This window comes from Theobroma cacao, chromosome 8 (assembly GCF_000208745.1).
Source record: "Theobroma cacao cultivar B97-61/B2 chromosome 8, Criollo_cocoa_genome_V2, whole genome shotgun sequence".
In the NCBI taxonomy this organism is placed as follows: domain Eukaryota; kingdom Viridiplantae; phylum Streptophyta; class Magnoliopsida; order Malvales; family Malvaceae; genus Theobroma; species Theobroma cacao.
In genome coordinates this window covers 14,370,781-14,396,427 of record NC_030857.1, presented here as the reverse complement: position 1 = coordinate 14,396,427, position 25,647 = coordinate 14,370,781, and the positions used below count along the sequence as shown (strand labels likewise).

General features: G+C 33.0%; 1 protein-coding gene across 5 annotated transcripts; it reads right to left on the bottom strand.

Moving 5' to 3' along the window:
• LOC18592745 lies at nucleotides 12,254–25,215 on the bottom strand. 5 transcript variants are annotated; one of them, XM_018126048.1, is made up of 10 exons: nucleotides 25,032–25,215; nucleotides 24,836–24,887; nucleotides 24,197–24,270; nucleotides 22,697–22,798; nucleotides 21,807–21,950; nucleotides 18,325–18,376; nucleotides 17,725–17,798; nucleotides 16,636–16,725; nucleotides 12,677–12,688; nucleotides 12,254–12,590 (listed from the first exon to the last, which is right to left on the bottom strand). In XM_018126048.1, exons 1-10 carry the CDS (start codon nucleotides 25,175–25,177, stop codon nucleotides 12,524–12,526), a joined length of 813 nt encoding a protein of 270 aa, XP_017981537.1. In that variant the 5' UTR covers nucleotides 25,178–25,215; the 3' UTR covers nucleotides 12,254–12,523. The 5 variants fall into 5 exon arrangements, with proteins under 5 accessions (XP_017981537.1, XP_017981540.1, XP_017981538.1 ...); XM_018126051.1 differs by having other exon boundaries at nucleotides 12,677–12,683; XM_018126049.1 differs by lacking the exon at nucleotides 12,677–12,688.

The window sequence follows — 25,647 nt, the reverse complement described above, 5'->3', positions numbered from 1 at the left end:
TCAAAATTTCCAATTTTACCCCAAATGAACCCTCGAACTCCGAACAATCATTTTTGTCATTCTTGGACTATAAAATATTAAATTTCATCATACAATTCCTATTTGAACTAGTTCGAGGTTAAATCAATTTAAGTGTACCGTTAGGTACAATATCAGGTTTCGTCTATTCTTAGGTGCTTTTCTAGCGTAATAACATGCTACTCAATGCATGTATGTCATGACATGTATTTATAGGGTCGAGTTTTACAAATTTGATAATTAATTTATATTTGTAGGTTAAGAGCAGTATCTAGCAACACATGATGACCACCCAAATATTAGAGAGTTAATTAAAGAATTTGACAAAGCCCTTCAATGATAAGTTTTTCAATGCAATACAGTTCTTTCATCAAATATCCTAGATATGCCATAAAGCATGGCTTAGTGTCTACTTATGACATTTCATATTAGTTCTCAAAATTCATGACTAACCTTATGAATTTAGGAAACTAACTTTCCTCAAATTTATCATGCTTTGGCCAAATACTTTGTGCAAGTTAATCTAGAATTGAGAACAAGTGAGATACATCTCCTCATATCATTTCAGGTGATGAATCCTCTTTTGACCACTCGTCCACTTTTGTATGATTCATGGCATATCAAAAAACACCTTGTTAAGGCATTTGGTCACTTCTAGATCCATAAGGGTGAAATCAAAGTATGTCATTTCATATACAAGATGACTTGATATCTCAAGTTTGAGAACTAATTGCATGACTATCACATGAGAACATATTCCATAGACACTTGAGTGAAATAATAAATAGAGTTTTAATAACGGGTCATGTTCAGTGAACTTATTTTCTAACAAGCGCCTACATGCTATCCTTAAGTATCTCATATACTTCAATCTATGAGATCAATTGCTTACTTCCTAAGTAAAGAGGCTTAACAAGTTCCAGTCTATGAGTATTTGTCAATACCTTGTCTTGACAACATAATGACCAAAAACAATTTTAGGAACATGGCTTTGATATATAGTGATCTCATAATTGTAACAACTTTACAATTCTCTTGCAAGGCCTTTATGTTCCATGGGCTTTATCCAATTAGTACTTAATAACTCTTTATTATTGCACTAACATAAAGGAAAACCTTTATCATATATAGTTATGCGATTAAGTATGCATTAAATGACAATATATATTCCTTGACCAATCCAATTGGCTCAAGGGCATATACCAATAATAATTTGTAATGTCGTTTTATTCAATAATTATTCAATAAATAAATCTTACATGCTAGTTGATTGTTGAGGACAATTAATACAATTATTTAATCATATCATGCTCGTATCTGTCACTTTGTCGTGATACCATGATTAGACAAATTGCCACTCTATTACCAAAAAAGCCAAAACAACTTTTTCCTTCTTTTTCTACTCACCTTTTTTCGCTCATTTTTTTACTAAATATAATATAAGTGTGAAATCACATATTTGGATATATATAAGTATAATAAGAAAATACTAATTGTCTCAACACTTCTATTCCATCTAATGATGTAATAATTTATTGATTTGATTTTACTATCTCATTCATGGATTAATTGACTTATTATTGAATTGATGGATTTCTTTTTTAGGGGGTGTTTAGTATAGTGTAAGTGGAAGATATTCCTTGCAATTTAAACGGCTGCAATGACTTTGTAGTGTTTGGTTTGTAATAAGGGAACGTAACATGCTTACAATTGTAATGTGATTATAATGAGAAAAGGGAATGTCATTCCCTTCCTTCAAGGAAGGAAAGTAACTTTCCGTTTGTAAAGGGAAATTTACATATTTTTTTCTTTCCCAAATTGTCCACCCCTTTTCTTTTTCTTCTTTTTGTAAGGAATCTCATGGTTTTTGAATAAAATTTTATAGCTTTTGAAGGATTAATGATCTGAAACTAGAGTAGCATTCTTTTTGTGCTTTGCAAAAATCAATGTTCAAAGAAAAAAAAAAGGACAAAAAGTTTAAAATGTTGCCTCAACTGCTTTATCAGTGATGAGAAGTGAGCTTTTGTTGAAGGGAAAAGAAAGCTAGGCAAGTTAATGACTCAATGAAAGGAGGAACAAGAGAAAAAAGATGAAAATAACTTGCTTGTCATTCAATCTGATGATGGGTGCAAGGAGGAAGGAGAGAGAAAAAAGAAGAAAAGAAAAGGAAAGTGGAGTTTTGTGCAAAAAAATTAACTTTATTTTATTGAATAAAATAAAAAATAATTAAATGTATAATTGAAAAATTATATATAAATTTTTAAATAAAAAGTATATGAATTAATCAAAAATGATAAATAGTTATATAAATGTGTGATTAATATTAATTAATTAATTATTTTAAACTAATTAAATTAATTAATTATCATGACTCAAACCAGGGAGCCATGATTGGAGCATGAGCTTGACAAGCGAAGCCCGCGAGACTCGAGCAAGCCTTAGAAACATTTTCCAACTCAAGTCAAAATCATACATTCAAATAACCATTTTCATAATATAACTTAAATTCAAATACATATAAGTTGTCCCTTGGCACATAGTTAGTGCATGACATTTAAATGTATCATTCACAAGGCATACGTAGACTAACAAAGCGGCTCGTCCCATACAACTCTTAACACAGTAATAACATATGACAACACAGTGCCTACACAAATCCCAAGTAAGGTTAGGAAACCAAAACTAGTAATGGAAGCTATTGCGACTTGAATTCAATGAAGTGGACCCATCAGATAGGAAACCTACCGTGTAAAGCTCGACGTTATAAAATACTTGTCATGACATACATGTGATGGACAGCATGTTTGCATGCTAGGAGAGTCCCGAAAAATTTACAAAAGTCGGTATTGTACCTAAAGGTATAACAAAGTTGATTTAAGCCTCTAACTAGATTGAATAGAGATTTTAGGGTGAAATTAAAAATTTTACAGTTCAGAAATGATTTAAAATGGTGATTTGGGATTCGAGGATCAATTTGGAGTCAAATCGAAAATTTTACTATCTAGGGGTAAAATGGTAATTTTGCCACTAGAGAACAAAATGGGAATTTTTTTGAAAGATTTTGATCACATTTGACTTATTGGAGTATGATTTGAGGTTGAGAAGTGAAAATTTGTAATCTCGGTATTTTTCGGAGCATAGGGGTAAAATAGTCATTTTGCCACCTCAAGGGCAAAATTGTAATTTTACAGCACCCGACACTTGTCCAGCACATGGATGTTATCCAATATTATCATGGATAATTGAAGAAATTTAAGTGGTGGAGAGAGAAAGCTTAATAGTTAAGAAATTACAAATGGACCAATAATGTGGTGATATGTGTCAAGTTTATATCCATTATTTATTTAGCTTTAAAATAAGCATAAAATCAGCCTATTTTCTTTCATATGGCCAGCCAAACCAAGAACAAAGAAGAACAAAGGGAGAAAAGAAAAACAAAAACCCTAGGTGAAGAATTTCAAGAGAAAAGTGTGGGAAATTTAAGGAAACAAGTGACAAAAAGTAAAATTTCTTGATTTTGACTTGTGATCTACCTTTCCCATGCATTTCTCCTCATTTTCCATGGTTAAATTACATGTTTTCATGATGAATTCATGGCTGGTCGGAATGGGTATGGAGAGAGAATGATGTTGGATTAATTTGATTTTAAGTTATGTTAGTGTTTTTAGTTAGTTTATCATGTTTAGAAACAAAACAATATGAAAAGAATTCATTTTCCCCATCACCCATCAATGGCCGAACCTACCTTGTATTGAATGAGGATGAATTTGATTTTATTTTAAGAGAATTGGTTAGAAAATGATGAATTATGGTGTGGAAAAGTAGTAGGAAAAATCACAATGTTAATGCACCATTATGGACCGAAAATTATAAGAAGAAAAGTGAAGATAGTTTTGCCAAATTTTAGGTTATTTGACTTGAGTTTGGTGAATTAAGATATTGAAAAAGAAATGGAGCAATTTGGAGCTAAATTGGACGCTTTGGCCAATTAATTGAGTGATAAGACGAATTAGGTTGATACCGAATTAGATGGTTACCAGTGCATTTTGCATTCCATATCATGCATTAGTAGTCTAAATTAGTTTAATTTCGATTTAGTACCAATGTAGTAAATTTCTCGATTTTGGTACTATGTCAAGCTGGTGAGTCCTCCGATAAAGGCAAGGGAATTGCACCCGAGGACCAGTAGTCTGAGTACTTCGAAAATCTACACTCTAGACATTGTGAGTAAACTTACTGTCATTTTAATTATCTAAGGTGCTTTTTAAATGATTTTGTGAATTCTATGGAAAAAGGGATTTAAAAAGGTAAATTTTCATGTTTTATGAATAAATGTGTTTCGATGAAATTAATTTATAAATTGTTTTGAAATTAATAATGATGTTGAAAAATAGAGTACAGGGAGACTGTTAATTGTTGCAATTCGATTGTTTAAATTGATTGGCTTATGATAAATCGGGCATGATTGGCTAGTTGGCAATTGTATTGAAATACGGATTATTTGTTTGCCTTGAAAGGCTGTGAATAAAATAATTACAATGTCATGCTATTGCAAATTTTATTGAATTGGTGGATTTATATTAATTAATTACTGCAGTAGGGGGTTTCTGTAGACCAGCCTTTTAGAGGGGCACGGTAAACCCTATTATATTCTTACCTTGAACGGAGAGGCGCGTAGGGTATCTCCTAGGGTAAAGCTTAGGGTTTACTTCACGCCAAACTACCACGTGAGGGGGAACTCAGCCAACGCCAAAGAACGGCTATGTTTTCAAAATAAAAACACGATTTATGCGAAATGTGAATTTTTAGCAACCTTGGCAGGCTTGGTAGGATGCCTCGGCCAAGGTGTCCCCGAGAATGGATTTATGGCACAAGACTACTTTTATGAGATTCATAAGCCTCTTTACATATTTTGAATGAAATGTGTTCTAATGCTGTAATCTAGTTTACGATGATTTACTTGATAATCTCCATGTACTCAACTCTAGATGTTTATGATGATGTCTGTTTACTCACTAGGATTTTATAATCTCACTAGCCCTTTTTCCATTCATTTCAAGCTCAGAATAGGCTGTAGATAGCTGATTGCATCGACGACTACCATTGGATTTGCATCCTCCAAACTGTAGGTTCACAGTCCTTTTTACTTTTGTTTATTCGGGGGCCCATTTGTTGTTGTAAATTAAATTTCATACTCTAGTTATTTGTACTACTGTATGTAAGAATTTATTTTGCATTTATGCTATAAAAAAATTATTTACGCAGTTTCTTAAAAATATTGTTTTATAAGAAAATAGAATATTTTACTTAATATTTCTTTTATTTTCTTAATATATCCAAATAATCGAAATTTCATTTTAAATGAAGATTTTAGACTTTAAAACTCATTTTTGATTATGAATTATGTGTTTTGTACTCGTATGATACATTTTAGCTGGGTTTCGAAATTTTTTGAAAAAAATAACCAAAATACCCCTGTGAGACAAAAATATTATTTTATTTGTTTTAAGTTGAAAACAACTTAAAATCTTTTAGAACACGATATTCGGCGACGGTTACTCACAAGGGAAATGAGAAACTGATATTAAGCCTTGCAGGGTTCCGATTAGCACTTCGGGTAATGAGTGTCTATGAGGACACCGCGGTGGTTGTCACGGGCTCGAGGGGAGTACCGGGTTGTGACATACCGAATATCAAAATTGTCTGTCTAAAAGACAACACTAGCAAGGCAAGTCTTGTGGCCTATTTATCTGCACATGATGCAAATAAATGGTAAGTCATCTAATACTTAGTGAGTAGGAGTAATTAACTTAAATATAATTGTGCAGATAAATATATGTATATAGATAATGCATTTTCGATGCCATCCAAACATTCTAATAATCATCTCCAATTATCGAGGTATATCACAGTCATCCTTATAGGGTATTCTCTAAAGATTCTAATCATGCACAATATTGTTATATCTCCTATTGTTGATTTTTTACGCAAGTGCACATATCGTTAACAAGTAATATACTGATAAAGTAGAGTATCGTTCTCGCAAAGAATTGTTTTAATTCATATTGTTAAGTACTAAAATTGACACACCTTACTTGTATCCAAACAATTAAAATTAAAATTAAAACTAAAAAACTAAAAATAAAACTAATTTAAAATTTATTAGCAAGTTTATTAAATTCGAGTGACAACCAGACCTAAAATTATGATATCCCTCAATACTTCATCTGATTACTGTCTCTTTCTCTTAACTTAGATTAATGGATTAAGTTGCTAACCTAGAGTCCTAAATTATTTATAAGTCTCTATCGAGCTTCTCATAAAAATATCTTTCTCAATTAATTTATTCTATGTTTATGCCAATTAAAATTGAAGAAAGATTCTTTAAGTTCATGCTTTAATTTTGGCTACGTATGGCTTATAAGTGTATGTTTACTCTATATGCAATTTAAATCACCTAATCAACTAAATACATTTGATCATACGCTATTTTATTCTAGGTCTACCTAAATCTTCTTCGTCAAAGTTTAACTAAGGTTTCCAATTCAATCTAATTAGTGACCAATCAACTAAAAGCATTAAGAACAAAATAAAATAAATAACTTAAATCCATCAAAAATAAGTAAAAGAGAGATAAATGAATAAGACTACATATTGAATTCAATCATAATCTTAGATAAGCAATTTTAGTTCCTCATCAAGTCACACATCATCATCAAATAAAGTTTAATCATTAAAAACAAAACCAAGAAAATAAGAGAACAATAAATAGAAAAACCCAAGAATTGTAATCTTGATCTCCAAATCTCTTTGAATCCTTCAAATTCTTCTTAGCTTCAATGACTTTGCGGCTTGATTCTTAGCTTTCAATTCGGTGATTCGTTCTTTTCTAAAAGTCCTCTAAAAGGTTGTTTTTATAAGACTTTGATGTTAAGCCAAGTTAGATGAAGAAAGAAGTCAATTTCAGTTGAGATTTCCTCATTAGACTACATGGGCTGTTGTCTTGACCAATTAATTAGCAAAAATCATACTTGTTCTAGGACTACTACAATGCTTTAACTTTGACAAGATTTTAAACCACCTTCTTGACTAAATTGGACAAAGTGGTAAACATGAAATTGTAGATTTTTCTCTTATCTTTCCAATGGTTTAAAAATCACTCATTTGGAGCTCTGTAGAAAGAGTTATGACTGAAATATCAAAATATATGTAATGAAAGTCTACACCTTGAAATTACTCTCCTTCTTCCATTAAAAGTCTTCCTTCATTAAACATCTACAAAAGCATAACTAAATAAATAACAACTTATCTTAATCACATTAACACCAAATTAAATATAAAATCAACTAAGATTAGATTGATTCACCTAAATTAATAAACTTAAAATAATTTAAATAAAACTTACTAATATCTATGCATTACTACAAGAACTAAACTAAATTACTATCAAAATTAAGCTCAAATAACTCTATCTCATAAAGTTATCATCTCCATACATAGTACATATAGAATCAGGCTTACCTCGAAAGCCAATATCACCACATATCAATCATATTTCATTTACTCCTCAATATTCATACAATCAAATGCTATAACACATTATTCTCAATTTTTATTATTATTATAATCAAAATATCATCAATGAATGGTCTTCCTTGGACATAATCAAATCACGTACGGTAGCCAACTGAAAGAGTCAAATCATGCTTGGTGCTAAAGAAACCAGTGAAGGGTTCAAATCACGTTTAGGGTCGAAACCACTAATAGAGAGTCAGATCATGCTCAGGGTCGAAACCACTGGTGGAAAATCAGATCACGCATGGTGTCAAAGCAACCGACAGAGAACAAATCACGCTAGGAATTGGTAGAGAATCAGATCATGCTTGGAGTTGAAATGTTCGGTGAAGAACAAATCACGTATAGCGTCGAAGTAATTGATGGAGAACAGATCATGAGGATAAGACTCCACTCACCCTCAAATCAAACTAATGTATGAAATTTCTCACAATCAGACAGAATAGATATCCACAATCAAGGCCATCATGCCATTGATATCACATATATACCATTTTACATCAAAGATCATGCTTAATGAGCTTTAAATACTAACCAGCTCAATATCATTGCTACGTACCTTTGATCACCTAAGATATTAAACACTCATAATCCTCAAAGAGTCTATTTGTCTTGAGTACTAGTCCTAGACATGTATCAAAATCTCACATCACTCACATAGTTAGACCTCTTAGTCTAAGTTCCAAATGCACGCCACTATATGGCTTGCACTAAGGCACACATACGCATTCGCATATAGTCTATTTACTAACCTAGGCACATCCATCTAGGCATTTATAAATCATTGAAGTACCATGATAGCGCATTAATAATGCGTTATGCATCACATGTATTAATTTAAATAATAAAATCCACTCATAGTGACAAGCAAAAGTTCCTCCATAGCCAAACCCAAACTTTTCTTGCCTCTAACGGCACTCTAGTTCACCAACATGCTAATAGCTATATTTTCCTCTCGAACAAATCAAAATAATAATTATTTCTCAACTTTTGAAAATTTTCAACATTTCAAACTAGGTCTAGTTTCAACTATTCATAGTTGTAAAACCTAGGCTTTGATTCTTAAGCTTAAAATGCTTAAATCCTTACTTTTGATGTTGGGTTACCTAATCTCAACTCCAAATTCCCAACAAAGTCCAGAGGAGTAACACCAAAGTTGGAACAAATGGGTCTCAAGGTTATAAATCGTTTAAATCGCAAATTAATCGGTAAAAAGGTTTGATTGTATCTTAACATCGATTTTCCAAGCTCTAATCTACTTTCCTCAAGCTCTAAAATCTAGTTGCAGCATAGGGTTTTGAAGAGGCTGAGAGTGAGGAGGGTTTTTCTTTTGTTTTTAAATGGGCGGATTGCCCTTGGCCCTTTTTATTTTTGCAAATAACTAGGAATGTATCGTTATATTTATGAATATATTGATATATTTATATGAATTTCCTTCAAATCAATTGATACATGAGACAATGCATCGATAGAAATCAAACAAAATACTCTTTGCCTCAAATGTATCGATAGATTGAGAAATTTATCTATACAAATTCCATAGAATCGTCCCTCTTCACAAATCTATCGATACATTTAGTCAATGTATCAATAAAAATTATGCAGAATGGCCCCATTGTTCAAATCTATTGACACATTCTAAAATACTTTGATAGAATATTCACAAAATGCTTATTCTTGTTCTTCCTACCAATAATTTATCGATAAATTTCTCCAGAGTGAACATTTTCAACATTCTAACTTTCAAAAATCCAAATTTCAAACTCCCAAATCACTTTCTGTTTAAGTTACACTTCAAAACAACTATTATAAATCATAATTTCAATTCATAAGTTCAAGCCATAGCCCAATATTCATCAAAACTCCAAAACATACTAGTCCAAATCATGAATCAAACTCTAAATTATATGGTTCATCAATCATTTCTTCAAGATTTGGCTAAGTATCATAATCCATATTTTTAATGACTTATTATATACACTACATTCATTAAATATCCTCAAACATATTAAAATTAAGTCATTCTCTATAGACCATAACAAAATCATAGGTATACACATTAACTTTCAATTTAGTTCATCAAATAGCTTGGTCAATTCTACATATAGCTCATTATCAAAGTCAGGGGTGTTACATTAATTAACTCATTGATTTATAAAATAATTAACATTAACTAATTTAATTTTTTTTAAAACATAACTAATTTACTAAAAATAAATATTCAGTAATTTCACATTTTAATATTTAAATAATTAATATTCAAATATTGTGTTATTTTTTTCATACTATTATTTATTATTTTAAGTGATAATGTTAAAAATNAAAATTTATATTAAAAAGAATGTAAGTTTATTCAACTTTATATTTTCATATGTAAGGGTAATTTTGTAATTTTTTAAACTTTAGTAATTTCATATATTTTAATATTGTTTTTGTTATGCTATTATTTATTATTCTAAGGAATTAATTGAAAAGTTAAAAATTTATATTAAAAAGAATATAAATTTATTTAATTTTATATTTTCATATACATATAAGAATAATTTTGTAAATTTATACTGCATTTTAAATAAAGTGTTTTCAAACTAAACACTACAATGTAATCTTCTAGTAATCACATTTCCGGTGATCACATTCCTCGCAAGATACCAAACGCCACTTTAAATTTATCCAATAATTTTATGCCATGTCATGGAGTACAAATAGTTAAAACAAAAAAGATGGGATAATTAACACAATTTGTTTATATTGTAAGCAAATTATTGCAAGAGAATAAATCTCCCAAATTATTTTTCCAAATTCACAAGTAGCATCTTCCTTTGCTACTAAAAAGGATTTCGTGAAAATTCTTTTGAAAAGGTTTTATTAATTGAAAAAGGATTTTATGAAAAATCTGCAAATATTATTGTCCGTAAAGCTTTTTCAAGATGATATTACAAACCATGAGATATTTAAAAACTCTAACAGTATTATGAAAACATTATGATTAAAACAAGATTGTTTTATTTAAACATTATGCTAAGGAAAAATGACTTGAAATTCATTACCCATTCTAGAACTCAAATCTTAAAGGTTTTAAGACTCATGGATTGAGGAGAAAACCCAAATTCACTCCAAAACTCTCAACCTTATTTACCATGACAATAGACCACCGCATGTTCTTCAATTATTGAGATTGCCAGCAAGAATAGTTTTTTTTTTTTTTTTTTCGGAGATTGCTAGCTATACCAGTAAGCATAGTTCAATACCTTTCTCTTCAATAATAAACATACTAGATATTCTTGGCTCATAACATACTAAATAAAAATGCCACTTGCAATTTTCTTAAATTTCTTAAAATTCCATCACTGAAGAATTGTTGTGCATTTTTATAACTAAAATTATATACATATATGCAAGCAAATAATATCATGATGCAATTTGTAATTTATTAAATATATTAATTACTATATATATCTATATTCATTTTTATATGTTTTAATAATTATTTAGAAAAATATTTCTTGTAAAAGTAATTTTGAGATTCCTTGACACTTTTGGTAAGGTCTCATATTTATTTTCACTTAAAAAAATATAATAAAATTACCACTTGTTACTTTCGTAAAAATTCCAGTTTTAAGAAATATTTTAAACATTTTCATTATTTATTAAATTAAAGTTTTATCTATGATATCTTTATTGTCGTCTATTACTTCATGAACTTAAAATATGTATACAAGATGTCCTTTTCCATAAAAAAAAAAAATTGCCTTTTTCTTCCTCTCAACCTCTTCTATCCTTTGATTGGAATGGATTTATGAAAATCCCTTTCTATTTTTTTTCATAAGATTTAAAGAAAATCGTGACCACCTAAGAACTTATATCTAGTCGCCACTGGCCAGAGTTTGCCTAGAACATCTAAAAAATAATAAAAAAAAAACCGAAAACCTTCCTTTTTTTTTTAATTGTAATTTTATGTGATTGTTTTATGATTATTGTATTTTATATTTTTTGTGTTTCCATCCAAGACTTTGGAACAAGAGAGAATTGAATTTGCCCTTAGGGAATGAACAGTGTCATGATAGTGAAAATGGAAGCAATCCTCAAACAAGCATACATAGCCCCCCTGCTTAACATGCCTTCTTGTGAAGGTTCTCCTTTTATTCTCAGAGCTTTAGATGTATCAGCTGAACGAACAGCATAAAGTTAGTTTTATGCATGAGATAGGTAATAAGTTTACTGCTCCATCGCCAAAAGGGTTGTGTACGGCACCTTAATTTTCTCTTATGTTTTCAGATAATAATCCTTAAATTGAACTTTATGCTCTCATTGACAAGAAAATAAGAGAGAGAGAGAGAGAGAAAAGAATCCAGTAACTTTAGGACATTAAAGCATAACAAGTGTTTGTGTCATGTCAAGTCATTGATAAAATTATATGTTATGAGCAGCTAATAAAAGGGTACAACCTAAATGCTGCACAATTGTTACTTCACTGACAAACTGTTATACTTTGATTTAAGATCCTTCTACGCATAGCTAAAAATCTCTACATGAATTTTGAAGAGTTCCACACTTCATACTCGTGTTTTCTCAGTGAGTAGCTACTAGGGAGAAACTAAATCGGTTGATGTAGTAGAGATTTCTCAAAATCGGTTGGTGTAAATTGCTTCTGGAGGTGTCCTTTTCAATCAAATATCAAGTTCTTACCATTCTTCCCGGTCTTGTAATACTAGGTTAATACTATATGTTACAGTTTCGATTTCCTCTGTAACTAGTGGCCTCTAGCCAAGTTCAAACCATGCTCACAAGTATGTCTGAAATGTATACTAAGCATGAATATTGAAAATGACAAAAATCAAGACGAATGACCCACCCAACATCATTATCAGAGTTTGACAATAAGATCATTAGTAGACAATGTTTGAGCATCCAAATGTTTGAATTGAACATTTCACCAGATCTTGGGTTGATTGGTGTCAACATATTCAACTAAGTGAAGTAAGCCCCATGCCATGTTGCTGTTAGAAAATCATATTAAACCAGTGAGAAATCTTCAGCATTTCAACCTCTTTGTTACACTGTTTACCACGATGCACCCTCATACCTGTTTTCTGCCCTATCAAATGGCACAATTCTTATGTTCTCATACAAAAACAAACAACCAAATTACAAGAACACGTAAATAAATAAATGAAAAAAAAACCCTTAATTTCAGAGCACATTAACTAGCTTTAACAGAATAACAATCAACTATGAAGACGCCTTGTTCAACCTCTGGTCTTGATTTAGGTCAAGTTTAAGATATTCAAGTAAACTTCTAAAAGTCCAGAAAACAATTCCCGAAACATCAGTATGGTCATCCAAGCACATAAAATCCATTATATCTAACAATTTATTAATAGTTGTCATATGAGTATTCATGTAAAGTTGTGTTTTTGGGTGTGACTAAAGTTTCTGAAGCACTGGACCTGTCAATACCCATAGAGAAATCTGCTGCTGAGAAGAATTTCAAGTCCTTAATTAGGATTTCTTCTTTCTTTTCCAAGATTTTCTTTCCTCTTTCATTGTACATTTTATAGTTTTAAGCAAGCAGATTGCAGACAGGAAAGAACACTCTTTTGCATCTTCAAATGTCAGTAAGGACTCATTCCAGAACCAATTCTCAACCTACAATTTAACATGTTACTTCTCATACTGCTGAAGTCTTTTACACAATTCCACCTTGGTTCTAGGACAAATACATAAGGGCGACTCAGTGTACAAGGCTCCTATACTGCATTATCTGGGGATAGTCAGATATTCACAACCTAACCCCTCCTTTGCAGATACTGTTTCCACGACTTGGATATATTGTTAGCTGGTCCCTGAAACAAGAATTTAGAAAAGCTGGGATTTAACCTTCTCTTAACTCTTTAGAATAGTTTAAGTCTTTGAGATATTGTCCCACATGGTCAGACGAACCAATGATCAGGTCACGTGTGCTCCCAATATGAGTAGTTTCATTTTTAAATTGACAAACGCACATGGTACCTGTTAGAGATAGTATAGGTGCCTGGGGTCTACTTGACCCATGAGCGGATGAGGTTCCATAACTATCAAAAAGTTTGAAATCAAATCTGTCATCTGAAATTTTCTCTTTGGTCTATTTAATGGGTGAGGGCGCTGCCAAATATATTGATTCAAGGTGCATCAAAATATGGGAGAAAGGTAAAGATTTTAAAACAAAATCACCCTGGTGACAGAACGGATATGAGTGCACTGAAAATGTTCAATTGGTGCTAGTGTCACAGCTCGTGAGTTTTTCCCAACCTAAGAGGAGTTTTGGCAAGGCAGCAGGGATCTGCTCAAGCAAGGAGAATAGAGGAATAGGCCAGGAACCAGTCTAGTGGCCAAGCTAGCCAGCAGCACAAGCAAGCAAATAGCTCAAGCATTTTACAACGGCTATCAAAGAGGCAGATTGGGCAGACCATTGTTCCAATGACTAGGAGAGCTTCCCAGCCCACCAGAAACTGTTTGTGACTATTGATGGCATCTGAATTTGAGCTTCAGCCTCCCAACCGTTGTAAGGGAGTTCCTTGTGACTATAAAAGGGGTTCCCCAAGCCTTGTACGTAGTGTGTGGGTTAAATCTCTTGGACAAAGGTTGTACACTTGTGAATACAATACAAATGCTATTTGTCTCAATCTATTCTTGTTTATTTGCTACGCATTACTCTTGATTGTTCCATTCCTTTGGGTGGAAAGCAAGTTTCTGGGCTGACTTAAGCTATAAAGAGTGTTAAGGTGTGCATAAGGTCGCATGACAATGTGCTTAAGTTGCCAACCTGGAATAAGTAGTATTAAAGTGGTGAACCAAGATGGAGTGATGACTTCAGCTTTAGGCCACGACGGAGGCCAGACGGTGAGAAATGCAAGAGACCCAACAGCAAAGTCAGAGGGTGTGGGATACCCCAATTAATCAGTGAAGGGCAAGTGCACAGAATCCTAAGGTGCGGGTAGACACCATCCATGAAGACCAAGAGAGGCCAGTGTAGTGGCGGGGTGTGCCACAATTAGAGCTAGGGGGTGCAGGATCCTTCAAGAAGCCTAGGAGAGGCAAATGCACGTGACAATAGAGTGTCATAGCGTCCAGAAGGAACCAAGCCAAGTGGCAATGTGACTGCTATAACTAGAAGCCAAGGAGTGCGCGGAGTCACACTTACGAAGTATAAAAGGAGCCAACACTAATGGCAGAGGAATGCCTCAACCAAAGGCCAAGGGTGCAGAAAGATATCACTCAAGCAACTTGAGAGAGGCAAGAAACAGTGGCAGAGGAATGCCACGATCCAAGCCCTGGAGTGCAGGGAATCACCCAAGCGGACCAGGAGGGGCGACTGCAAGAAGTATCTGTGTGCTACACCTCAAGACTCAGAGTGTAGCCAAACACCTCCCCAAGGAGCGCAGAGGGTAAGACCCAGGGGAGAAGAACAGGCCAGTGACATAGGAGGGAAACGGTAAGGGTGCTGGAGTGTGCAGAGCTACCTCACACCATGAGAGTCAGCAAGGGTCAACGAAAGTCATGCATGATAGAGAGGTTGAGGCAAAGAGAAGCAAGTCTGCAGCCTGAGAGCAGAGACCAACAAAATTCCTGCACAACAGAGAGGTTGAGGCAAAGGGAAGCAAATCCACAACATCAGAGTCACACAGAGGAAACATGTGTGGGAAAGGTGTGCAAGGTGCAAGGGAGCCCGAGGGAGAGGCGCCCAATGAAGTGGCGTGCAAGGCGAGATTTTGTGCACTGGGTGAGAGCACCTGAGGTAGAAAGACACACAAAGTGACAGCACAAGGTTGAGATACTCAGGGACGCGACGTGTGCGACAAGATAGCATGCTCTCGGTGAGAGCATTTGAGACAACGTTCAGGGCTAGGGGGCCCGAGGCAAAGTGTGCACCAGGACAACACATAGGGCTAGTGCAGTGTAGGAAGGGCAGCCATCCCCTAGAAACGAAGGCTTTGCTGGATTGAGTAGGGGAGAATGTCACACCCTTCGAATTCTGCCAAGTTCAAGGGAAGTTTTGGCAAGACAACAAGGGTCTGCTCTGACAGGGAGCAAGCTAGGAATAGGCCAAAAACCAACCCAGGCATTGTGCAATGGCTAGTAGAGGGGTAGACTGGGCAGAGCACTGTTCCAACAGCTACAAGAGCCTCCTAGCCTGTCAGAAATTGTTTGTGATTGTTGGGGGCATTTGAATTTGAGCTTTGTCCTCCCAACCATTGTAAGGTGTTCCTTAAACCTATAAAAGGGGTTTCCCAAGCCTCTATAAAGTGTGTGGGTTAAATCTCTTGTACATAGGTTGTATACTTGTGAATACGAAACAAAATCTCTTCGCCTCACTCTATTCTTTTTACTTTGTTGTGTATTACTCTTGGTTGTTCTATTCCTTTGGGTGGAAAAGAGGTTTTTAGGCTGGCTTAGGCTACCAAAGAGTCTTGAGGGGTGCCTAAGGCCACACAGTGAGATGCTTAAGTTGCCAAACTGTGATACTAGCACAAACTACTTATTCTTGTTTCTATCCCAAGCAAGCCTTGAAGCCTAAATTTCCATTTCAACCTCTAACAATTAAAAGAAAATGGTCTTAGTTTCAGCCAAAGAATTCCATATATCAAGACCCTGTTGAGGTTATCAAGGACCAAAGTTGTGCTTTAAAAGTCATCAAGTCAAAATGAACATGGTACATGTATAACGTCTTCTTTACTTTGCAAACAAAGTTTTCTAATTTGTAACAAGTCAAGACTCGATATACTTCTTTCCTGTAATTTTGAAAAAACAAGTTTTTATAATCAACAAAAATTTTAAGTAATTCTCATATTCATGCTATGTGCCAAAGACGATTCCAAGTGCCAACTTTAAAACTACTCATATGTATAGGTTTACACCAGACACAAAGCTTCAATAAAGCAGCAGTGAAGGTATAGTTTCCTCCATATTAAATGCAGGCAAGATTGAAATTTCTATTTCTGCAACCATAAATTACTTCAGCTAGAAACAATAAAGCTCTGAACAAGTAGCTTCTTATATACTTGCCTGTTATCATGTGTTACCAAAACAAGGTAGAGTGGATCTTGCGAAGTGAGCTGCAATAGCTCTTTGACAATGTAGGCACATGTCGTAACGCTGAAAAGTTGGAAGAAAGAATTATTAGTATCTTTGGCCAAAAACCAAAAAAAAAAAGAAATATCAGTGCTAGTTGGGAAGATGACGGTGCCAAATAACTAGCTTGCAACCTAAGACGAGAACATGTAGAAAAATGTAGGTTTGCACTCAATAATTAGTAGTAATTTAATTTCTACTTTCTCATGTGATTGTTGCCCTCTTCTATCCAAAACAACAGATGATCCCTTACTCCGTCAATCTTCATGAAAGGGATATTAAGCATAACTGCATAATATCAAACATCTGTTCTCTTTCATAAAGTTGGGACCAGTTAAATTAGTGTTACTGTCGATGGAAAAGCATGGATTTGATTACCTATATTTTTTTCTTTAAAATTTTTTTCCCATTATTTTGAACCTCAGTTTATGTTTAAAGGTTTAACATTAATTATTAAAGGTTTTACTCTTGTTCTTTTATGAGATTTGTAGAATTAAAATTTTAATAGTAATCTTAGAAAACTATAATAATAAGTTAAAAATTGTTAAAATATATAAAATATTACAAAAAGTGAAGTGAAATACACCTATATCATGAATATTAAAATAAGAACCAATATTATGGACGAAGGGAGTGTTCTTATTCTAGATATTGAAATAGTAAAATTGACAACAAATTGTTGTCACACATTTATCATCTTGAAAAGTGAAACTCTATACACAAAATGAGGTAAGGAGTTTCATCCAAAAGTTAAAAGTCATGTTTATTCACAAAAGGAAAACATATTGCACAAGTATAGCAAAAGAAAAATAAAAATAACTTTGAATACTACATGCCGAAAACTTGAAGCATCTTTTCTTTCAAAATTTTTAAATTTCCTTGTCTCCATGTTTTGGTTTGTTAATAAAACGATACTTAATTTTTTTTTTCTAAATAAAATGAAAAATTGCTTCTATTATAGGAAACTAAAGCATTTGTTCAGTTTTAGCTTTACTAAAAGGTGGGAAAGAGAGGAACCTATACCTGCCAAACCATACCAGTAGGATTATCCAAAAGAATGCACTAATCCAATTTGATTCTTTGTAGGCAACCCAAACCTGGAATATACTTACCAAAAGAAAATTAATATTATCAAACAACTCAAATAGAGGACAGATTTTACTGGAGCACAACATTTCCCACCTTCCATTAATAAATATTATCGCATACAGAATTATTGTAAATTTAATATCTCAGAGGATCACAATAAGCAATTCTATAACTATTATTTTTGTGACCTTTTTAGTTGTATGATGCAGTGTTTCAAGTAGCTAATTTGCATGTGAAATGAAGAGGAGACATGTTCCATGGCTACAAGTTACAAATATAAATCCTTAGTTGGATTCCTTCTATTCTGTCTCAGAATAGCAAACATGAAGCCTAAAATGTGGACAAGAATACAGTCTTTCTCACTCTTCAGATGCAAACTTTACATAAGTTAAATTTATGATGTTAAGTTATTATGAAAATTAATTTTTTCCATAATGTATTGTAGAAATGACCGCATTCTAAAATTTAATCTAGAATCAATTAAAAAAATTAACTACAAAGATGTAAGTTCATATGTTAGCATTTCAAACATACCGAGAGAGCCACAACATTTATATAAAAGTCAATCAGTGTAGCTGTCATCCACCTGCAAACAGTTCAGCAATTTGTTATACTTTCCAGACAGATAAGTAACTAGTATAAAGGGAAAAGCAATTGAAATGCACAGATGTGCAAAGTTATCCTGCACAAAACATCCATCGCACACAGACGTGGTGCTTCAGTGTCAGCATAAAGGAATTTCATCATCTGTTTAGAAGTGTACTATGAGACACCTGCTACAATTATTAATGCTTCCGTGATGTCTAGGAAACCATAAACAGAATAAATACATGATATATAGCAACAAAAAGAAAACAAAATGCATGCTTTCTCCGGTTTCAGCGTTTGAAACTTCAAACAAGGATTGTCAAGCCTTTTCACATATTATTCTCCTTCAGACTTCCAGCATTTTCAGCAGATTTTGGAGAGATAATAATTGGAAGAATCATGCCGCAATCATTTGAGTTTCATACTACCAATTAACCAATAACATGAATTTAAAGCCATTAATATTCATTTATTTGTTTGGCAGAAACATGGCTGACAAATAATCCAACAGCATTTATTCTAACCAAATAGGATGCCTAGTCTAGAGCCGCCATTGCATCGCCTCTCCTTCCCCCTGGCCCCCCTCCCCCCACCAGAAAAAAAAAAAGAACAAAGAAAAGAAAGAAAAGAATTACTTCTAGATTTGTAAATTTTTATATTTGATTTCATTAACTAAAAGGAGAAGGTTTCCTATTGAAACCATTGTGTAAGCAAACTTTATTGGCTATCTTATATGAGATTTTACATCTTTCTCTTCCATGTTCGCTACAAAGATCAGCTTTAAGGTTAATAATGGAAATCTATGAAGAACATTTATATCTTTAAACTAAAAATGTAGTTACACCTTACGACAATGTGGAGCAAAGTGACACCCAATTAAAAGGATGTAACTTAGTTTTGAATGCATTAAATAGCACCAGCCTAATGTATAAAAGCTGTTTCCAAGCTATCATGACAGGAGAAGTAAAGTATGCAAAAGGTGGTATTCAGTTGCATGCCTTTTAAGGTGTCAAAACATCCAATAAACTATAGGTAATATGTGGAGAGAATTCAAGTGAGTAAAAACTGCAGGTGAAGTCTATGTTAATAAAATGTGGGATCAATAGTTTAACATCTCCCTTGAAATTCAGGGTAGGGAATATGGGAGTGACTGGACTTGCGGCATTGTAGAAAAGGAGGAGACTGTTAGTATAAGCCCTACAAGCCAATCTGTGGTTGTATGGGAATTGCAAAGATATTCATGTATGACATTTTATTAAATTATAATAATTATGAGGTAGTTCATTATCCATAAGTTTATGACTTAATTATTTTTTGTACTTATGTAGATAAAACCCACAGAACTATATATGCATTGCAAAAGAATTGTATTGGGATACAATTAAGATATCCTTACTCATTAAAGCATTGTTCCTAAAAANTTGTATTATTGAGACAGAGCATCAATAATGCTCAAAGATTGGCACATGTTATGTTCCTTATGAAGTAAGCAATCGTTTTCATAGGTTGAAGTATAGAGATACTTGAAACTAGCATGTGGGTGCTTGCCATGTGAGAGTGAGTTTTCTGAACATGACCCGCTATGAGAAGTGCATTTGGTATTTCACTCAAGTGTCTATGCAATACTTCTCATGTGTTAGTTGTGTAAATACTCCATAGACTTGAGACACCAGGTTGTCTTATGTGTGGAGTGCTATGCTTTGATTTCATCCCTATGGATGCCTAACCAAGGATGCCAAAACAGGATGCTTTTGGGTATAGCATGAAGCATGTAAAGGCAAATGAGTGGTTAAGATAAGAATCATCACCCCAAGTGATTCAAGGGGAAATATCTTATTAGTTCTTGGTTGATATTAGCTTAATCAAATCCTTGGCCTAGGTGATTTGGAGATCATGAAATGAGTTTCATAAGTTTTCATAAAGCTAATGATTTAATTGTAAGAATCGATATGGAGATCAATAAGAGTAGGCACTGTACCAAGCTTTTATCATCTTCAAGGATATATGATGAGAGAATGAATTATACTGAAAAACTGTACACTGAAAGGTTGTTAAAGAATCTTTTGACTCTCCTAACAATTAGGTGGCCATGATGCATTGCTAGATGCCAATCATAGTCTATGGAATTGAATTAGTTAATTTAAAATTGAATATGATTCATTTAAATTAATTAATTAGTAATATTATAATTCAATTCCATTGCCAACATGTTAGGAACCTAATGGGTCACACACAAAAGTTGCAATTTGGATTAAATTGAATGTGATGATTTAAGTTAGACTTAAATCAAATTTTAGAGTTTAACTACTAAGGACCTAATTAAAAGAGTTTAATTAGGTATTGGTTAAATATTATAATTGTTATAATATTAAAGACTTATTTTGTAAATTTCAATAAGTTAAACCTAGATATAAATATCACATTATAGCCACTCTTTTTTTTTTTTTTAAAGAGAAGGAAACAAAGAAAAAAATGGATTTTTTATTGAGTGCTGCCACTCTTGAGAAGTTTATTTTCTTTTGAAAACTTCTCCTTTGATTATTTGCTGAAAATCAAAGAAGAAAAGCGGACAAATCGTTATCCAGTTGCTAGCACAAGCCCGTGGCATAAAGCTCTCTCCTTGAGAAGGATTCGTTGCAATCGTGTGTGCATCATTGGAGGCCAATCAATTGAGTGGCTGAAATTCTTTCGCATAAAAGGTGTTCACGTTTTGTCACCAAAAGGAATCCATTTGATTACGATATCATTTAAAAAGGTAAAACTTTTTTTTTTGATTTTATGTGGTGCTTAACTTTGCATTAAACAACCAAGGTGATCCAAAAATAGGAGGCATGGTTTTTATTTTATTTCAATTTTTTTTTGCTGCGTTGATGCTCTAATCATGCCGTTCCTAGCAGAGACATGGTAGCATGCATGGTGATTACAATGGAACACCATGGACTAGGCTGGAGTTGACTCTGGCCATGTCAGAAGCATCCAATATGACCCATATCTTCACACTGAGTCTCAGTGTAAATTGCCAATAGATTTTGAGCTAGAGAGTTGAACTTGCTATCAGCTCAACTTGGCCTACCATGTCTCATCATGACTTCGATTTTTACATACAGGACTTTCACTCTCTGGAAAGGATGTTGTATACAGAAGTAAAAATTAGGGGAAAATGAAAAAAAAGCTATTGCAAAGGATAAAGGCATTGATTTGCCCTTACATGTCTCAAATTTTCATACCATTCAAGAAATAAATTTTAAAAGGAGTTGCAAGAGCTAGAAAGAATATAGCATCTATGCGAAGAAAGCATAAGGACCTGATTGTCTAGTCTGTGGAATGAATATGACTGGATTTTCTTCACAAGAATGATATTCTTTTATATATTACTCCAAACCAAACTGCAAGGAGTAAAATTTTTTGGAAGGAAAAAAAAAACTTACGGAGTTAGGAGCTCTTTGCGGAAAGGTGAACCATCTGTTAAGAGAGTGTAGATCAAAGTTCCCAGCATCAAGCAACCCAAAACACTGAAGAGGGTTCTTGCAATGACAATAGGGGAATGCTTCCCCTTTGGTTTTGTATCATCCCTAGACAAAGAGAATTTTCAATTTATAAATGATAAGTTAATATCTAGAAAGTAGATAAATAGATAAATAGTCAAGTAGAAGAAGAGGAATTCGTGGAGAACTTATGATTTGTATGAAACAATAGGAAACAACATATTGCTGCACCCATCGAACCACCATTTCCCTCTAATGTTCAGTCAACATGCAAGTATTTTTTTTAAAAAGAGTCAACATGTATGTATTGATAGCACAGTTAAGAAAACAAAATTAAAATCTTTTTATTACATAACACTTCATGCTTCTATTTCTAGTTATTAGTCAGAAATCTTTGCAATGTACACATGTTCCCTCCTTTCTTAATGCATGAATTCTGTACAAGTAACTGAAAAGTGTCATTATTAAGACAGATATTCATTGCAAAATAGAAGTGACATGCCATTCCTATTCATCAAGCTTGAAGCCATCATATGCATATTGCCAATATGTGAAATATGACGAGATGACGAATGGTTTGTCAATATTTTTGTAATATTTAGAAACATAAATAACCTCATATCAGCCCATCAGACCATGCCAAAGGTGTTAATCCAAGAATAACAAAATACTTTTTAACTTAAACAGAGATCAGTAATTTGAAAAGGTTGATGTAACAGCCAATGCAAACAGTTAGCCTTTAAAATAGACTAACTGCAAAGGGTACATTAACATATTATTGGAGAATTGACAAATGATTTTGTAATATTATACGTGGAGTTTTGGATACTTACTCGTTTGTATCATGCAACAGAACATGATAAATGGGATCTTGCAAAGATTCTTGAGGAGACAACTTGAGAAATTGCATAAAAAGGTAGCCAGATGTTATAACACTGGGGGAAAAGAAATGGTTAAAATTTAAATTTGTGAAACATAAATCATGAGACTGGTAGAGAAATACAATATTTACATTGCATCAGTACTCAATAGACCAAGGGCAGAAATGAATAATGATGTAATGATCGCTGAACCAAACAGTTTCAATCTTTTGCAGCAAAAACCTTTAATGAAGTACGGGGAAAAGGGTAAAAATAAGTAAGGGCAAGGGACAACTTAGAGTCTTTAAATATCAGTCACAGACAGCAATAGAAAGGCATTGTAAACTTTCACTTCTATCCCAAAAATGTTGCCAGAGAAAGAGAAAGAAAGGGTAGTGAACCCAACTTCAACATGCACCTGAGCATTTGGCTCATTGGTTGGTGCATGATCCCCTGCCTAGAGAATAGGGTTCAAATCCTCCTCCCCCAATTAAAAAAAAACAAACCCAACTTCAACATGTCAATCAGCAGATCAAACAACTATAGATGATAAAATGCTTCATACGGTTCAAAGAAACTTAATTTAATATAAAACGCCAAAAGGTAGAACCATATGAGAATACATGGATAAACATATGAAGGTGGCATGTAATTACGTAAACTAATAACAGGTGTAGCAATTAAACAGCATCAAGTGGTAGTTTCTACTCCCATATATCCATTCAATGACCTTATTCTTTTTAAGACCCTAATAACTACCAGTGAAAAGACTCTGACTAAATCAATAATTTATAAAAAAATTCACACATAACTCCAACGGAGGAAAAGTGGCCTTTTGGACAAAAAGTATCTAGATAGGAGCACAACCTGAGTTATATATAGAAGAGCAAGAAAGAAAATTATACTCAGCATCTCTTTAACCTGACATAGCATCACCAAAAAGTCTTAATATACATATTATCATCTCAGAAGAATTCTTTGCTATTGACAAGATGAATTTAAATTGAGACAAAATTCCTCATTTAGAAATAATGAAATATCTATCATCCTCATATGAAATCAAGATTACTGAAAATCATAATATTGAAAGTTTCATACTGTAGAAATTTATGATTCTACAATCCCAGGGTTCCATAACAATGCAAATCAATCTTAAAATCACATTTGGGCAGGATTTTTGTTTGATTGAAATCCAGACCATATGATTAAGACCAAAAAAACAATTAACTTCATTGCTTTTTATTTCTCCTTTCATAGGTATAACAAATACCCTTCAATAATTTTTCTTTCAACTTTATATATCATTTCTCTTCATTTCCTTTCTAGCTTAAACTGCAAAATATGGTGTTACAGTGCATTCAGAATCAACATCAGCTCACACTTGAACAACTAAAACAAGCTTATGTATTCATCAATTTTGTGAAACAACATATGAAGCATACTGCAGTTTGGGATGACATTCAAGAGACATACCTGCCAAAACATATAAGCAGAATTACCCAAAGTGTTGCACTAATCCAACTTGATTCTTTGTAGAAAATCCAAACCTGATGCATTATGAAACTCCATAAAGTGAAACAGATTTTTATCTCCCCAACAGAAAATTTAGAGCAATTCCTCCCCCCCTTCCCTTATTTTTTTTAAAAAATAGAAGGTACAGAACTATGGTCAAATTTTAGTAGCTTACTGCTAATATATATTAAATAAGAAACACGAAAATGCCAAAGGACAGAAGTTTTACAGACGTAGGAAATTATCCTTAAAACATATGACTTGCAAAATCCTAAGACGAAGTAGTGGTGTACATATATCAATGGATGATAATATGAAAAAATTATAAACAACTAGTTTCCCATTAATTTCTCCCTCAAAATTATCAAAGTTTCACCAAATTCAAACAATGGTTCACCACAATATCTCCGGTATCTTACAATTTATCCCACCCCAGAAAGACAAAAGCCAACGTATAATCATTGATTCGCTTTGCAGTTAAATAAAATAAAAAAGAGTTTCCAAGGCTTATACCAAACTTCAGCTTCAATGCTTAACAAGAAATTTCAACTCAAGAAGTGTTTTAAGTAATTGACAACTTGAAGTAGACAGTCAACATACCGCAAAAGGCACAATATTGATGTAGAAATCGACCAAAGTTGCAGCCATCCACCTAAAAGATCATCGATTTGTAAAAACCCCATTAAACTTTCATGATAATAAAAACCCAGAAATCCTCAAATATGTAAAATGCAAAAGAAGGAAAGAAAGAAAGAAAGAAAGAAAGTGGGTGAGGACAGGGAAAAAGAGAGACTACGGAGTAAGAAGTTCCATGCGGAAAGGGAGGCCGTCAATGGAGATGCTGTAAATGAGAGTAGCTACCATCAAACAGCACAATACTAAGAAGAGAGATCTTAAGCCATTCACTAACAGAGAACCCGCCATTGCTATTTGCTTTCTCATCAAATTCTTGAATAATGAGTTTTTTTTTTTTTTTCAAATTTTTGATGAGAAGCATTTAAGCAAGAGGCATAAGAAAGAAGAAGAAAAAATATGGCGGGGATGAGAGCACGTCATCAGCGACTCGGGGCCCGCCAAGAAACCACCTGCCTTATTTTTAGTTTTAATTTTCATTTCTTTTCTTGATATATACTTTTTATCTCTGCAATCAGCATACTAATAGATATAATATTTTTAAAAAATAATAAATTATTTAAAAAATTAAATAAATTCTCACTCTTTTTTAACGTTTAATCACTCTATATATTTTTATTTTAAATTAAATAAATTTTTATAATTAATAATTAATTAAATATTATTAATTATTATATAATGTTGATGTGATATTTTTTACTATTCACGTGAGTGTCTCGTTAGTATAACAATAATAAATAACATTTTAACTAAGAATAAGTAGTTAACTGTTAATAGTA

Coding starts and splice junctions, on each gene's coding strand:
- LOC18592745 (XM_018126048.1), bottom strand. CDS start 25,177: ATGAGAAAGCAAATAGCAATGGCGGGTTCTCTGTTAGTGAATGGCTTA. Junction 21,951..22,696: donor CTGTTGCATGATACAAACGA/GTAAGTATCCAA, acceptor CTCTTTGTCTAG/GGATGATACAAAACCAAAGG. Junction 17,799..18,324: donor TAAATGTTGTGGCTCTCTCG/GTATGTTTGAAA, acceptor AGTATATTCCAG/GTTTGGGTTGCCTACAAAGA.